This window comes from Malania oleifera, chromosome 2, assembly GCF_029873635.1.
Source record: "Malania oleifera isolate guangnan ecotype guangnan chromosome 2, ASM2987363v1, whole genome shotgun sequence".
Taxonomy (NCBI): domain Eukaryota; kingdom Viridiplantae; phylum Streptophyta; class Magnoliopsida; order Santalales; family Ximeniaceae; genus Malania; species Malania oleifera.
Window position 1 is genome coordinate 120,429,091 of NC_080418.1, and position 16,586 is coordinate 120,445,676.

General features: G+C 33.6%; 1 protein-coding gene across 1 annotated transcript; it reads left to right on the forward strand.

Moving 5' to 3' along the window:
• Nucleotides 1-13,943: 13,943 nt before the first annotated feature.
• LOC131148338 (transcription repressor OFP13-like) lies at nt 13,944-14,603 on the forward strand. Its single transcript, XM_058098054.1, has one exon. The coding sequence runs from the start codon at nt 13,944-13,946 to the stop codon at nt 14,601-14,603; it is 660 nt and encodes a 219-aa protein (XP_057954037.1).
• Nucleotides 14,604-16,586: the final 1,983 nt, after the last annotated feature.

The window sequence follows — 16,586 nt, forward strand, 5'->3', positions numbered from 1 at the left end:
GGCCCTAGGTTCGGTTAACCAAACCAGCCAATTCCGTCGCCCAAGCCCTATTTTGAACGTGATCATTCGAGTGCCTGGGTAGTTGAAAAGGAACCTGACACAAGTTCGGGTGCCTGAGGGAGATACGCTCAAAATATGTTCGGTCGCCCGAAGCATGATCAAATTGTTGACTTCTCAACAGTTAGGGCGCCCGAGGTGATTTGTTCACCTAGGGTTCGATCGCCTGAGCTCTCTCATACTTTCCCTATTTTATCTAATTTTATTTCAATTCTTTTTCTTGATAATGTAAGAGATGATGGGGACTTTGTGCACAATGTATAGGAACTTAGGGTCTTTTCAATATGCCCAAAAAACCTAGCGTCGGTCGACCGAAGAGTGCTCTAAAGTCATTCGGTCCCTATGGTCAAACTACGGTCTTTTTGAGCTTACAACACCTACATGCATGACATGCAGAGATTATTACAGACCGATATCTTAATTACTATATATAGACCCGTATAATACATACAACAAAAGAAGTCTTTCGGGTCTTTAGACTTTGGGTCTTCATGTGCCATTAGTTGATCTACTAATTATATACTTGCATACAAACTCGAAAGTCATCAAATACCAAAAGTATTTGTCATTATCAAAACTGGATATGACCTATCAGGTCAACACTCTTATCAACACTACTATACTCGAGTGATATGTCTTTAGTCAACATATTTGATGAGCATTTTGAAAGTTATTAAACTAAAGAAAAATTGATCTATCGATTTCCTAACTTCTCTTTTCTATATTTTAAAAACGAAATTGTCACTTCATTTTTAGTTTTTGAAAAAGTTAGAGATAAAGAAAAAAAAATCCTTTAAGAGTTTGAGTTCGGAAGCACATTTACAAATAGGAAACGTAACTTATTAATTCACAAAAATAAGAAATTAGTTAGCTATCCACCCTATTGACACCCGTTTTAGGATTGATTACCGTGCAATTTATGAAAAGGGTTTTGTTGGCCTTACAAGGCTTAACATCTTATTTTGATGCTAACAAACAAGTACAACTTAACATGTATTGTTTAAGTGATGGATTTTTAGGACTCAATGATGAATGTAAGGTTAAAGAATTCATGAAAACTTATATTTCAAAGAAGGATGATTTATATCAAGCTTGAAACATGGATTCAAAAATGGATTTAATGACAAAGCTTGAAGATCATGAGAGCATGAAGTACAAAGAGAACTTTATGAAATCTCAAAGAAAGATGAAGCAAACATAAAGACCTCAAAGAATTCAAGAATTGAAAATTTGAAAAAGTTTATAGGAAATTTCATGTAAGTACTTCAAATAGTTTCAATATGGATACGTGAAGCTCTTAGGTTAATTTATTGGACCTAAATACCTTTCAACATACTTGGAAAATATTTTTATAAGGTTAAAAATTATTTCAAAAAGGTTAGATTCATTTTTGGAATGAAAAAGCACCAAAAAGAGGTTTTTCCAAATGCTGTTAATTTTTCTGCATCTGCATTGAGGTGTATTTTTATCTATAAAAAACTCTTTATTTTAAACAGTGTTCAACATGAAAATTGTAGGATTTTCTCTTAGATTTCATTTGACACCAAGATCATCAAATTTGGAGTTACAAAAAAAAAATTTATGACCGAAAAATAGAAGGGTACTCGAAGCTGACAGCAACCAATAGACTGCCTGAACCAGGACAGGCGCCTAGGTGGTCAAGCCAGGTGACTGCCACCCTACTGCCTCTGTTGCTCCTTTAAAAATAACATGGTAGGCGATTGGTGGATTGGGGCAGGCGACTGCCACGAACATAATTTGAAAAAAAGAAAAGAAAAAACCTCAACGGAAACATTTTTTAAATGGTTTGCTTGGGGCTCAAATTTTGTTAAAACTTGGGGAATACTCCAAGTCACTTGGGAACCAAGTTACATACCTTTTAAAGTCTATAAATAAGCCTCAACGATCATTGAATCAATACACCAAGAATTCAAATTCAGCAAAAATTCAAAATCTCTCTCAATTGCTCTCAAATTCTCAAGGCTCTCTCTTGCTCTCAGCTTGCACGAATTCAACTAAGTTTTTGTTAATCTTCTTCCACTAGAATTGTGCTACAAATTATAAATCTTTCAATCATTGAAAGAATTAAATGGTGATATACTTCATTGAGCTTCAAGTTAATTTACATATTGTTATTTACTTTGAAGTATATTATAGTTTTGAATTGTTGTACTAATAAGCTCTTTCAGGAGCAAATTCTTTGTGCACAAATATTTGATTTGTATCTTGTAGATTGAATATTTTAAGGATTGTTTGGATCATTGGCTAAGCAAGGGGATATTGTTTAAAGAGGCGGGCTCTAGCCTATGTAAGGAGTGACCAAACCAGGGGACATTGTTTGGAGAAGGCGGGCTCTAGCCTTACCAATGAGTGTTGTAAAGGTTTGTTCCGCCCATTAAAGGAACAAGTTTAGTGAATCCTTTGGTGGTTTGCCAAAGGCGAGGACATAGGTTGGGTATAAGCTGAACCTCGTAAAAATCCCGATCTCACTCTCTCTTTCCCTTACTCTTTATTTTTAGCATATTTAAATTGCGTGGATGGTTAAAATTGAAAATCATATATACTACGTATATTTAGAAATCAAGTAAACTTGAAATTTAATTTTGACTTGACTGAAAGGGAGTACGTTGTTTAAATCATACTTTGCGGAAACCATGCGGGAGTACGTTGCTTGGTTAAACATTCCAAAGATAAATTAACTTAAGAGTTTATTTGAATTTTGAAGTTTGGAAAAAGTAATTGAGTTTTATATTGAACATCATATTAAAGAAGCAATTTCATATATACCGGGCTTTGTTCAAACTCACATTCACCACAGTGCTGAACATAATACAAAAGTTGAAAGTTACATACACTTTAAATATATTGTGATTAAATGGTATAAAGCTCGAGATTGAGTGAACTGTGTTTATATTTCAGAAAGTACTGAGTCTTGAATCTTCCATCAATCTAATAGTGCTGCAGTGAACTTATATTTGGGAAACAAATTATGGTTGAAGATTGAATGTTTTCTTAGTTGTCTTATTGATTGTTTAAAAGAAACCAAATTCTTGTTTGATTGACAAAATTGATAAACAAGTCAAAGAATTGGTTAAATATTAAAAGAAGTTTAGGAATTTAAAGAGGAATTTTTAAAAGCCAATTCACCTCCCTCTTGGGAAGCTATTCCTAATTTCAATTGGTATTAGAGCAGGGTTATAACAAATCTTAATAAGTAGCTATAAAAAGATCTAAATGGCTCAATTAGGCGTAGCTCCCTTTGGAGAGGGACAATCTTCAACTAGGCCACTAATATTTTGTGGTTTGAACTATACCTTCTAGAAAAATAGAATGCAAATATATCTTCAAACTATGAATTCAAAAGCATGGGAAGTTGTCTTGGAAGGTGACCAAATTCCCACTAAGATAGTTGATGGAAAACAAGTTCCCAAAGAGAAAAATGATATGACCGATTTAGACAATAAGATGCTGTAAGTAAATTCTAGTGTCATGAATGCTCTATATTGTGCTTTAGATGCCAATGAATTTAATAGAGTAATGACTTGCAAATCAATTAAGGAGGTATGGGACAAACTAGAAGTAACATACGAAGGCACTATAGATGTTAGGGATAATAGGATCGATATGCTTACAAGTGAGTATGAAACTTTTAAGATGAACCTAGATGAATCCATAACTAATATGTTTACTAGGTTTACTTACATAATCAATTCCCTAAATGCACTAGGAAAAAACCTACACTACTTATGAGATGATAAGGAAAATTCTTAGAGGGCTGCCACTTAAATGGGAACCAAAAGCCACTGCTATAACGGAAGGAAGAAATTTGAAAACCACTTCCTTAGATGAGCTTATGGGTTCTTTACTCACATATGAAATGACAATAAATGAAAAGAGTGGTAAAACCAAAGCCCAAGACACAATAGTCTTCAAAGCCTCAAAAGAGAACTCAAGTAGTGAAGAAGAAATGGATGAAGATGAAGTAGTCTTTATATCTAAAAAGCTAGTAAAAATCTTTAGAAGGAGAAACAAATTCAAAAGAAGAAACCAAGACTCCAAATCAGATGAAAAAGATATTGGTACCAAGAAATCTAAAGATAAAACCCCTACTTGCTATAATTGCAATAAAATTGGACATATAAAACCAGAATGCCCACTATTAAAGAAAGTGTCTAAAAAGAAAAACAAGAAGGCCATGAAAGCCACTACTTGGGATAGTACAAGTAGTTCGGAGATTGAAATAAGTGACCAAAAGGTTGCCTACATGTGCTTTATGGCATGGGATAATGAAGAAAGCTCCTTAACTAAATCTTCAAATAATTCTTGTAGTGATGAATCAAGTGATGAGGGTATGCCATCTTATGATGAACTTCAAAATGATTTATTCAAAGTACATAAGATGTTGATCAAAGCAAATAAACAAAATACTTCATTAAAGAATAAAAATGAAAGTATAATGAAAGAATTAAAATCCCTTAAAAATGCTGAAAGAGAAAATGATTCAAGGATCAAGAAAATAGAACATAAGTATGGATCAGCAATGAAAGAAATAGAATCCAAATATCTTGCTGAAAAATAAAACAACTTGAAAATCAAGAAACTAAAAAGTAAGAATGAACAAATGATAGAAGACCTTCGATCCCTATCCTCTATGGTATATGAGAAAGATATGTATATTTCTGGATTAGAGGATAGAATAAGAAAATTATCTCTAGAGCTAGAGAAATCATTAAAAAAGGTTGATAACAAGAAAGAGATAGAGTTAAATGATCTCAAAAATCAGATTAAAGATAAAGAAAAGATCATTTATAACTTTACAAAAGGAAAAACAAACGTTGACAAAATGGTAGACTCCCAAAGAATGTCTCTAAACAAAGAAGGCATTGGATTTAATGGAATTGAAAATAAAAAGAAAAAGAATATTTATATAGGTTATATCTCAAAAGCCTCCGAAGATAATGCAAGCACATCCCTTAATGCTTACACTAACACCATATGCTATCAATGTAAGAAAAAGGGGCATATAAAGTTTGAATATCCATTGAAGAGAAAAGGAGTGAAAACTAAACAAATATGGAGAGTTAAAGAAACATCCTTTATGAAACCAACCGGATCTAAGAAAGTATGGGTACTGAGATGATAGACTAGTTCATAAATGAAAAGCTCCATGGAAAGTAACTTAATTCATGATCAACAAAAGGAGTGACCAAACAAAGAATCATTCCAAAACAATAAGAAAAAGTCCAAAAAAGGCCAAGAATGGTCTGCGGACTGGGCAGAGTACTGCGCCTTAAAGGCCGGTTGACCATTTCCAAATGAAGAACTAGTAGACTGTGCCTTCGAGGCTGATTGACCACCTACATCAACACTTTAAAATTTTGTAAAAATATTTGTGCCTGTTTTTATGAAACCAATGCACTAATCTACACTACATTAATCTTAGATGACATGTTAACGTTAAAAATCAATATGCATAGGTAGAAAAGAGTTTAGAAAAGTTTTCATACTCATTTTTACAAATGACATTTTCTTTAAAATAGTGATATAAAAATCATGATGAAAGCATGCATGCATTTCTTCTCTAAAACAATGACACAACACTTCTATACGAACTTACACTTAGAACATTGCACTACATGAACAATTGTCACAATACACATTTATGCATGCATAGTATGGGAAAGAGAATTGATCAACCACTTTTGAGTGACTAGTCGATCACTCTATACAAGTTTTTTTTCTCTCTTTGTTTTAACTTGATTTTTACATTATTCAATTGAGTTATTATTTGTTTGGTTAAGAAAATGACTATTAGTAGAGGCATAAGCTCCACATTATAGAGGCATAACCTCCTCACAAATTATTATGGAGATGTAGTCTCCCTCATAATGGTTGAGTAACTCCATATTGATGTAGCTCCTTGAAGATATCTATAGAAGAGGAATAAGAGAGAAGGAAGTTAAGTGGTGTTAACCAATACTACTAGTGATACCAATCATACTACATTCACTCATACCCCTGACAATTTACCAGGATAAACTTTCAAGGGAGGAAAAATTAAGTGAATAATTCTCAAAAGGATAAGTGACAGTTATGTTCTTAGCATGCTTTTGGGAGTCTTGAGGCGAGGATAGTCTCTGTCCTTTGCAGGACTATACAATATTTGAAGGCCAGTTAAAAAAATAAGTAAAAGAATTGAAGTCTTGATACGTTAAATTTGAATGTAATCTCAAGTTAATTAGGTACCATCCATTGGATGAGTGTGAAGGGGTGCTAATACATTTCCTTAACATAACTGTATTCCCGAATCCAGACTTGCTAACGCAGACCATTAACTATTAGCTTCCTTGGACCTAAGTGACCAATGAACTAGTAGTATGTTAAATATGTATTTGAATAAAGCACCTAAAATAAATAGTTTAGTGGCAACTCATTATTTTCTAAGTAACCCATCTCTTAGTCCAGTATATTACACTCAATTGACTTCATTTCATACAATATTGAGTTCGCCACTCAGTCAAAGTGATTAAGAGATTCGATCTCGCCCGTCACTTGGGATCAGCCCTCCGGAACGTTGCGACACACATGATATCGAATTTGCTACTTAGTAGAGATGATTCTAAGATTGGTCGTTCCCTTCCTCAGAAGTTGACCCCCTCTAGGTACGTCGCAATAGGCCTTTAATTATTTGGATATATTTGAATGCTTGATAGGTATTATGATAATAAATTGTTGATGGTGTTTAATTCATTCACGACTTAGATTAGGATTTTGTTCGATGAAAGAAAAGGTAATAAAATTAAGAAAAAAATGTATTTTTCATTGCATTTTTCTATATCAAACATTGTTAAAAAACAATTATTTAAATATTAATTAAAATTAAGAAAGATCAAACTTTAATGATGCAATAAAATTTAAATTTTGTTGACTAGTTTGGTACATCTCATTTCCACTTTTGACTAGGCATGGAAATCGTGAGCTTATTCACATTCTTATGAATGTAAGGATTCTCATAAAACATAGACATATTCTATTCCCCCCCCCCCCCCCCCCCCGCCCGCGCGCGCGTTGGCTCTCATAGGTAAGTTTCATGATAATCATACTCTCATGGGACTCCTACTTTTTCGACCAAGTTATTGTCCCTACATAATCATAACGTGTCATTAGATTTAAAATAATAAATTACTAATAAATAAAAAATAAAAATTTTAAATTTAACATAAATATTAAAATTTTAATTTAAAAATATATTAAAATTATAATTTAAAAATATATGAAAATTTAATTATAAAATTATAATTAAAATTTAATTAATTATTAATTAGAAAATAATAAAATGGCAACTAAAATATTAATTATAGAAATTTTATCAATTTTTAAATTAGAAATATTAAAAATGTCCATTACAAATATTAATAAAAAAAAAATTAGTTTTCTCATTATACAATATTTAAAATATCTATTAAAAGTGTTAATATTTATGTTATAAATATTTTAAATTTATAATTTTTGAAAATTTTAATTTAATTAACTACATGTAATAGATTTTTGTGTTGAAAAATGTAGTTTTTCTTTGTATATTCATTACACATATACAAAGGGTATATGATAGTCGTCTTCATAAAATACCAACTAGATATCTCATGTTGAATCAAACATTAATGTGGAAATCCCTATGTACATTCCTGAGAATCTTATAGTGCAAACTAAACAAAAAAAAATTGTCATGAGGTAATCATCCTATTACCAGGAATGAAAATCTCAAGAATATCTTTCCATGAAAATATTTTTGATGCCATGAACCAAATGATCCCTAATGATTGACTATTCATTTATGTTGTGTTTGTTCGATTTTCCCCCAAAAAAAAAATAATTTTTCTTAAAGAGGAATTATAAGCACATTGTGATGGGTGGAGGAGACTCACTCAGTCACTGGTTGTGATTGAAACTCAATGAGGATTGCACAAAAATACACTTAATTGATTTCAATCTGAAAAAAATTACAGAGGAATTCAAAATACACACACTTCTTCTCATTGGTTAATGTCTCTCTCTACACCACACTTTACATTACACACACACATCTACATATAGCAAATTAAGGATGGACGATAGGTGAAGATTATAATCAACAATGGTGGCTGGAGTTGGTGGTCGCGGATCTCCAATGTCAATAGAAGTGGCTGGTTGGTGCGGCTACTCACGACTCCAGTCAAGTTTAATTTTCAACATCCTCCCTTAAACTTGACTCTCCTGACTTTGTCATTCTGAGCATTGTCTTTAGTCTTGGAAAAATATCATGCTTGAGTGGCTTCTTGAAAATATAAGCAATTTGATCATACGTTCTGCAAGATATCAACTCTACTTTTTTATTCTCGACATGCTCCCTGATAAAATGATACCGAGTATCAATATACTTGCTTCTTTTATGGAATACTGGATTCTTCACAAGTGCAATCTCTGATCGATTGCCGATGTAGACTTATGTGGGGTTATTTTGAAGAAATTTCAGATACTTCAGTATATTTCTGATCCATATACTATGACAAGTAGTTGAGTTAGCAGCAACATACTCAACTACACATGATGACAACATTACAATGGGTTGCTTCTTTGATGACGATGTAAACGCTATATCGCCCATGAAGAACATAAATCTAGTCATGCATTTTCTTTCATCAAGATCTTTTCTTCTAGAAAAGCATTTAGAAATGTTGATTTCACATCCATCTGGTAAATCTTCCATCCATTTTATGCTGATAGTGAAATTAGTAATCTAATAGTTTCAAGTCTAGCACCCGGGGCAAAGATTTCTCCATAATCAATCCCTTCTTTCTGCTTGTAGCCCTTGGCGACAAATCTTGCTTTGTATCTCTGAACTTCTCCTTGATTATTCTTTTTAGTCTTGTAGACCCATTTTACACCAATAGTTTTGCGGCCCTTCGGGAGATTTGTTAGTTCCCAAGTTTTGTTCTTCTCAATGTATTGAATCTCCTCATCCATCACTTTTCTCCATTTGTCTTCTTCGTTAGCCTCATCAAAGTTAACCGGGTCACTAGTCAACAACAAACAGTATAGAGTAACATATTCTTCTCTCGGTTTATAGTTTAATATAGATAAACTAGATTACGAGCTCCTCTAGGCCTCATGTCTGAGATTTCATGCTCAATTGGTGATGGAGTTTCATTCCTCAAAGGTGAACCATGAGGAGGTGTCTGAAGCTCGGGAACTTGTGACTCAATAATCACTTCTCTTTTCTATGTGGGTTCTTCTCCTTCAAGCGTCAATTCCACATCTTTGAAAGATTCAGCCTGATCCCACTTACAGGATTCATTTTCTTCAAAAATGACATCCTGAGTGTGAATGACTTTCTTGTTGATGGGATTATAGAGTCGATATACCATGGTTCTATCGCCATATCCAATAAAGATACATTTCTCTCCTTTATCTTCCAAAATTTTCCTTCTTGCCTCTGGGATCTTGGCTTAGGCTGTGGAGCCAAATACTCTAAGATGACTCACACTGGGCTTGTGAGTACTCTAGGCTTCATGTGGTATCTTTGTACCAAGACTCTTCGTAGGACACCTATTGAGTAGATAGACTGTACATGACATTGCTTCTACCAAAAAATGCTTGGGCACATTTTTATTCTTTAACATGCTCCTGACCATGTTAAGGATTGTGCGGTTCTTCCTCTCAACTACACCATTCAACTAGGGAGTGTAGGTCGGTGTGAACTATTTTTGAATCCCTTATTGCCTAAGGAATTCTAGGAAAGTTTCATCCTTGTACTCTCCTCCTTGGCTTGATCGGAGTGACTTGATGCGATAGCCACTTTGTTTCTCCAGTCAGCTTGCTTTCCAAAGCTATTTCTGTTTTGTTTGCTCAAAAAACAGCTTTCACAGGTCACATTTGGGTGATCGATGTTGGGTAAGCCTTTCACCATATTGTTTCCCACCTGTTTCAAACTTTCAAAATTCAGATGTCCATACCTAAGATGCCATAGCCAGTCTTTGTCTTTGATGATAACGATCAAACACCTTGGCGTATCATGTTGAATGGCAAGTGGAAACATTTGATTCTTTGCCTTTTGTACTCAAGTAATGAGCTTACCTCGAGCATCTGTTATTACCATTTGCTTATCTTTAAGGCTAATTCGGTAACCTTTCTCTACAAGCTGTCCGAGACTAAGTATATTAGTATTAATGGCTGGCACATAGTTTACGTTGGAGATAAAAGCATGGTCTTCATCCTTCCTCTTGATTAGGACATTTTCCCTTCCTCAAACTGGGACTTTAGAGATATCACCAAATGATATCTCTCCTTGAACTTTCTCATTAAGTTCATTAAATAGGTTCTTTCTACCAGTCATGTGATTGCTAGCTCCAGAGTCAAGGTACCAAACATTTTGGTCCTGGTGGGTTGAATTGTGTGCCATCAGCATCAACGAATCTCATTCGACTTTCTCCTCTTCTACAAATTTATCATTTTCAATTACTTCGTGATTTTGGGGATTACCTTTGCACTCATTGTTGTAGTGTCGATACTTGTGGCAATTGTAGTACTGAACATTTCTCTTGTCTAAATTCGGATGGTTATTGTATCCCCCTCTTCTTCCTTGTCCTTTACCTCGTGGAACATAGTTCTGTTGATTGCTTCCTTCTCTAGTGAAACTTCTTCTACTTCTTCCACCTTCAATGAAGTCAAAATTTCCATAATTTCTTCCACGAGATCCTCGGCCTCATCCTTTTCCTTGCTGTGACGTCCCCCCTTTGTTGTATCTATCTGCAGTGAGGGACAACTTCATTTGGAAGGCTTGCTCTAGTGCTTTATCTTCACTCCTTCTGTTGACTTTATGCTCAGGGGCTTGCAGTGAGCCCACAAGTTCTTCTACGGACATGGTTTCCAAATCTTTTGTTTTTTCCATGGTCACAACTATATAATCATATTTTGGATCCAGAGATCGTAAAATTTTCTTGCAAATTCTCTCGTCATTGTGAGTTTCTCATTTTCTTCTCAATTGATTTGATACTACCATAACTCGTGTATAATAGTCAGCAATAGATTCAGTAGATTTCATTCTTTAAGATTCAAAATCACCTCACAATATTTGAAGACGAATCTTCTTCACTTTGTCTGCACCTTTGTGTGTTTGATGGAGAGAGCCTCAAACTTTTTTGGATTTCTTGGCGGAGGCGATGATTTCGAACGTGGCCTTATCAAGCCCTTGGTAGATTATGGACTTCGCCTTATAAAATTTTTTTCGATTGGCTCGCAAGATCATTCTTTGAGTGTTAGACATAGTTGCTTCAGCTTCTTTTGATGGTCTTTCTCTGTACCTATCTTCAACGATGTCCATGACATCCTGAGCACCTAGAAGAGCTCTCATTTGAATAGACTAGTTGTCATAATTCTCCTGTATCAACTTTGGAATGACCACTTGGGTAGACCGTTTGCCATCAGATTTAATATATCAAAAAACAGTGTGATAAAGATTGATTTTGGCAAATCTGATGTCACCAATGTATTCAGAATGTTGAAAAAATTTAAGAATCGGTTTTGGGTTGCAAAGAATCCGTTTAAAAATCACTGAACTGGCCAAAAACAATTCTAAACCGGTTTGTCTTAGGCCAATTTTTCTTAATGGAGATAAACGACATTAGTTCTTACTGTTAGTCCACATGGCAGCTTCTAGGTGTGCCACGTGTCGGTGATTGGACGCGGGTCCGTCAGCTAGGTTGGGTTGTGCTCGTGGGTTAATATCCGAGTTGTTTGTTGTTGAGCCGAGCTGCAGATCAGGTTTTCGGGTCGAATCACATCAGCCGAGCGGAGAAGACGCATGCGGGCATGTGAGGGGCGTGACATCGGCGGTTAATATCCTCGCCGGCATGTGTGGTGCGTGTGAAGGACGTTGTTTCATCTGTCAGTGCGTGTTGGGGATCCCAGACTCCGTTTGAGACATGGTTTTCACCTCTGGACTTGTCTCGATGTGAATTTCATAATGGTATACTCAATTTTTGATTTAGAGTAACTTCAAATCTAGGAAAAAAATTGAATTTTCCCTCTGTTCGCCTCTATTTGGTGAATTCCGGCAAACCTGAAGCTCTGATACCACTGCTGGGTGGAGGGAACTCATTCAATCACTAGTTGTGATTGAAACTCAGTGAGGATTGCACACAAATACGCTCAATTGATTTCAATCTAAAAAAAAATTATAGAGGAATTCAAAATACACACTTCTTCTCACTAGTTGATGTCTCTCCTTACGCCACACATTACATTACACACACACACACACACACACACACATCTATATTTGGCAAAGGATGGATGATAGGTGAAGATTATAATCAATAATTGTGGCTGGAGTTGGTGGCGGCTGATCTCCAATGTCAACAGAAGCGGCTGATTGGTGCATTGTAGTGATAATTGCCATTAAAATGTAGACAATTGCATAAACTAATTAGGGTCTTTGACTACTTCGATGTTTAAATCAAGTAATAATAATGATTCATCCTTTTCTTAATTTAAAAGAGCCCGTTCATAGACAACTAATTGAGAAAGTAATAAGAACATTTCATTTATTTTCCCATGTATTACTCACTTATTATAATATTTGATTCACATATGTTTAATTCAATTTTTTTCCATGAGTTATATTAATGTAGAGTAATATATAACAATGGATTTTTAAAAATTTGATAAGTTTAACGTTAATAAATATTTAGAAAATTATTCACATTCTCACACATGAATAAATAAGTATGCTCTAATCAATAAGTTAGAGAAGGCGAACAGATTTATTATAGAAAGTACCTACCAATTTTGAAATCCCCAAAACAATGATATGAAACTCTAAAAATTCAAAGTACATAGCCTCGGTGATTCAGAAATTTATCAAATTCATCTTCTTTGAATTCTTAGTTAATACTTATTCAATTATGTATATATGCATACATATATATTCCACACATCTATTAATGTTAAATTTATTAAGTTTTTAATCAATTTATATGTTACTAAAGATATAGCTCATGCAAAAAAAATTGAAATAAGAAAATGTAAATTAAGCATTATAATAAGCGAAAAAAAAAATATGTAAGGAAATAAATGAAACGATCTTATTACTTTTAAATTAATCGTTGAGATTGAAACATTTGAATTAAAAAATAAAATTTTTTATTGCTTGACTTAAATGATGAAATAGTCAAATCTCGCATTTTATTTTATGCAATTGCCTAAACTTAACAACAAGCAAGATCATTTCATATTAAGAGACAGATAGAACATTATTAATTTAAAATAATTAAAATTATTTATATATTAAAATTGAATAATATCCTATACATTACATAGGACTCTACCAAAGAAATGAAAAAAGAAATAAAAATTAAAAAGGTGTAGAAAAGATTATCACTGCGTCCTTAAAATTTAAAACTACAACCATCTCCTTAAAATCAAAACCACCACCATCTCCGTATGTTTAAATGGCTCTTACGTTATTCTTTAAATGCATTTGGTAAGAACAGCTAGCCCTTTTTTTATGTGAATATGCTGGAAAAAGTTGGTTGATATCTAACACAATATATTTAACTCCCAAGCCACTAAAGAAAGTAAAATTAAAAGAGAGAAAAAGGAACAGCGCATATATAATTACAAATGTACAATATTCAGTCATATTGAAAGTCTCAACAGACCCATCTCCTCATCCCATCATTTCCTGCTCTCACCAATTTCCTTCAAATCTTTCAGCAACCCCCTTCTCACCAACATTAATACAAGGCTAGCCTACACTGTCATACCCCAGCAAACCCCTAAAACCCTTTAAAAACCCTACAGTGTCATATCCCAGCAATGCTACCTAGCTAGCTTTCTCAAGGGATCAAATGAGCAAGAAGAAGAATCATCTCCCTTCTCTCTTCAAGAATAAAGAAGGAAAAACCTCGAGCAAATGGCCTCACCGCAGCAAGAAGCTCAAAGCCATTTCTCTTCAAGCCAGAGAACGCACCTTCAAGAAGGTAAACTCAGTCTTGTCCAATGCTGCCAAGTTCATCAAAAAGCTAAACTCATCACCCAGGGTTTCCGTAGTGGTGGAATCCAAGCAGCAGGAGCCCTCTCCAAGGCTGCCAAGTTCATCAATGGAGATGGCTTTTCATGCACTGAGATCGGAGAGGTTGTTCTTTGAGAAGGAGGAGACAAGGTCAATCATGGCAGCAGAAGCACATTCTCCTTTCAACATGTGTGAGATGGTAACTTTGGATTCTGAGGATCCTTACTTGGACTTTAGGGTTTCAATGGAGGAAGTAGTTGAGGCCTGTGGGCTGAAGTCTCATGGGCAGCACAGGGAGCAGTTGCAGGAGCTGCTGGCTTGGTACTTGAGAATGAATGGGAGGAAGAATCACGGTGTTATAGTTTGGGCATTCGTTGACATGTTTCTTGGGCTTCCTTCTCCTTCCTCCGGCTGTTCTTTTCCTGATTGTCATCATCATGATTATGCTTCTGCTTCATCTTCTAGGTTATATTGTGGGTGGGGAGTTGAGACTTGAGAGGGAATGTGTTTCTTCTTCAACTACAAAGAACTAGAAAAATATCTTGATTGAGAAATCACAATCATATGTTGTTTTTTCTCCCGGCAATTCTCATCTAGAATTCTTTAGTTGGGAGAAAATGCCATATCGTCATTTGTTATGCAATTTAAAATAAAGTACGTTTTCAAAGTTAGGAAAGAAAAACTCTGTTCATTAAAAGAAAATTTTGATAAGAAATTTTCGCAAATGACATGTAATTCTATGATTTATTAGAATTTATTGGGCATGAAAAGATTAATTAATTCCGACCAATCATAAAAGTTCACATTGTTTGTGACAAGTTTCTTTGATAATTTTTATGTGATGAAAAAGAAAAATTAACAAATAAATAAATAAATTTGACAACAAATATATAACATAATTTGGAAATAGAAGTGTGTAATTTTTTTAGAACATAAATAAATAAATAAACTAGATAATAAATATTATTGAATGATCTTGTTTAATCACAAGCAATGTCATTCTCTATATATGTTCCCAACTTCCTTTCACGTTAGTAGGCCCACATGGCAATGAGAGAATGAGTGCAATAAGTAGACCCCACATTGTCTTACCCTCTCCGGTGACACGGGCCCATGACACTAAGCTTTTTCCATTTAATCACATGCACATGTTATTTTTTTCCGAGTAATTTTCATCTAGAATTCCTAAGTTGTCATTAAACTTCATTTACTCTAATTTGATTGAAAGGATAAAATGAAGCATATATATATCCAAGGTTGAGGAAAAAAATTCCGTTCATTACAATAAATTTTTACAAATGATGCGAAATCTTGTGATTTATTGGAATTTATTGACTGTGAAAAGGTAAACTAATTATAATCCCTATCATAAAATTTCATGTCACTTACAAAAATTTCTTTGATAGTTTTCTTGTGACGGGTAGAAAAGTTTACAAATAAATAAATAAATTTGATAGAAAAAAAATATAGAACTTAACTTGAGATTACAAGTTTGTAATTGGTTAATACATAAATAAATAAATAAATAAATACATAAAAAAACATGACAAAAAAATATTATTGAATGATCTTATTCAATCACACGCATATGTTGTTTCTTTTTCAGTAATTCCCATCATAAACTCCCAAGTTTTGAGATAATGTTTATCGTCATTTGTTATAAGATTTGATTGAAGATAAAATGAAGTATTCAAGCATGGAAAAAGGAAAGGTTTTGTTCATTACAAGTAAATTACGATAAAAAATTTCTTAAATTAGGGGAAATGGAATATATTGAGTGTCAAAAGATTAATTAAATTGAACTAATAATAAAATTTCATACTACTTGTGAAAATTTCTTATTAGTTTTCATGCGATTAATAGAAAAACTAAATGAATAAATAAAAAATTAATATTCTATATTTTGAAACATAGCACATAATTTTTTCTTTTTTAAGAAAAAGTTGGGCAGGAACTTCAATTTCCCTCCCAGTTCTTGAGAGCATATAAGCACTATTATGCACTGGTTTTTGAATTTTGCCTAAGTTTGGGCAATTTTGATCTTGCTAAACATTCAAATCAAGCCAGAATGGATTCTTCTTCCTCTATGTATGAAGATAAGAAATGTAGTGGTATAGATCTTGATGAACTTATGGTCATTCCTAAATTTTATATATATATATATATATATATATATATATATATATATATATATATATATATATAAAGAAATCCTTAGTCTAAGAAGCACAAACTATTGTGATGGTTAACCATCAAATGTAATGTGAAATTTTTTTTTTTTCAAGATTGAGGAAATTGATGAAGATGATTGATAGCTTTACCATAATCCCAAGAGGGGGGTGAATTGGTATTTTTAAAATCTATCCCCTAGGTATTCCTTCTAACAGCAATATGTCCACAATCCTATGATTGATCTAGTGCGAGTAATATCAGAAAGAGAAGAGTGATACACAGATATTTTATCGATATTTGGCCAACT

Bases quoted from the DNA above. Each gene is read 5' to 3' on its own strand.
- LOC131148338 (XM_058098054.1), top strand. From the start codon at position 13,944: ATGAGCAAGAAGAAGAATCATCTCCCTTCTCTCTTCAAGAATAAAGAA.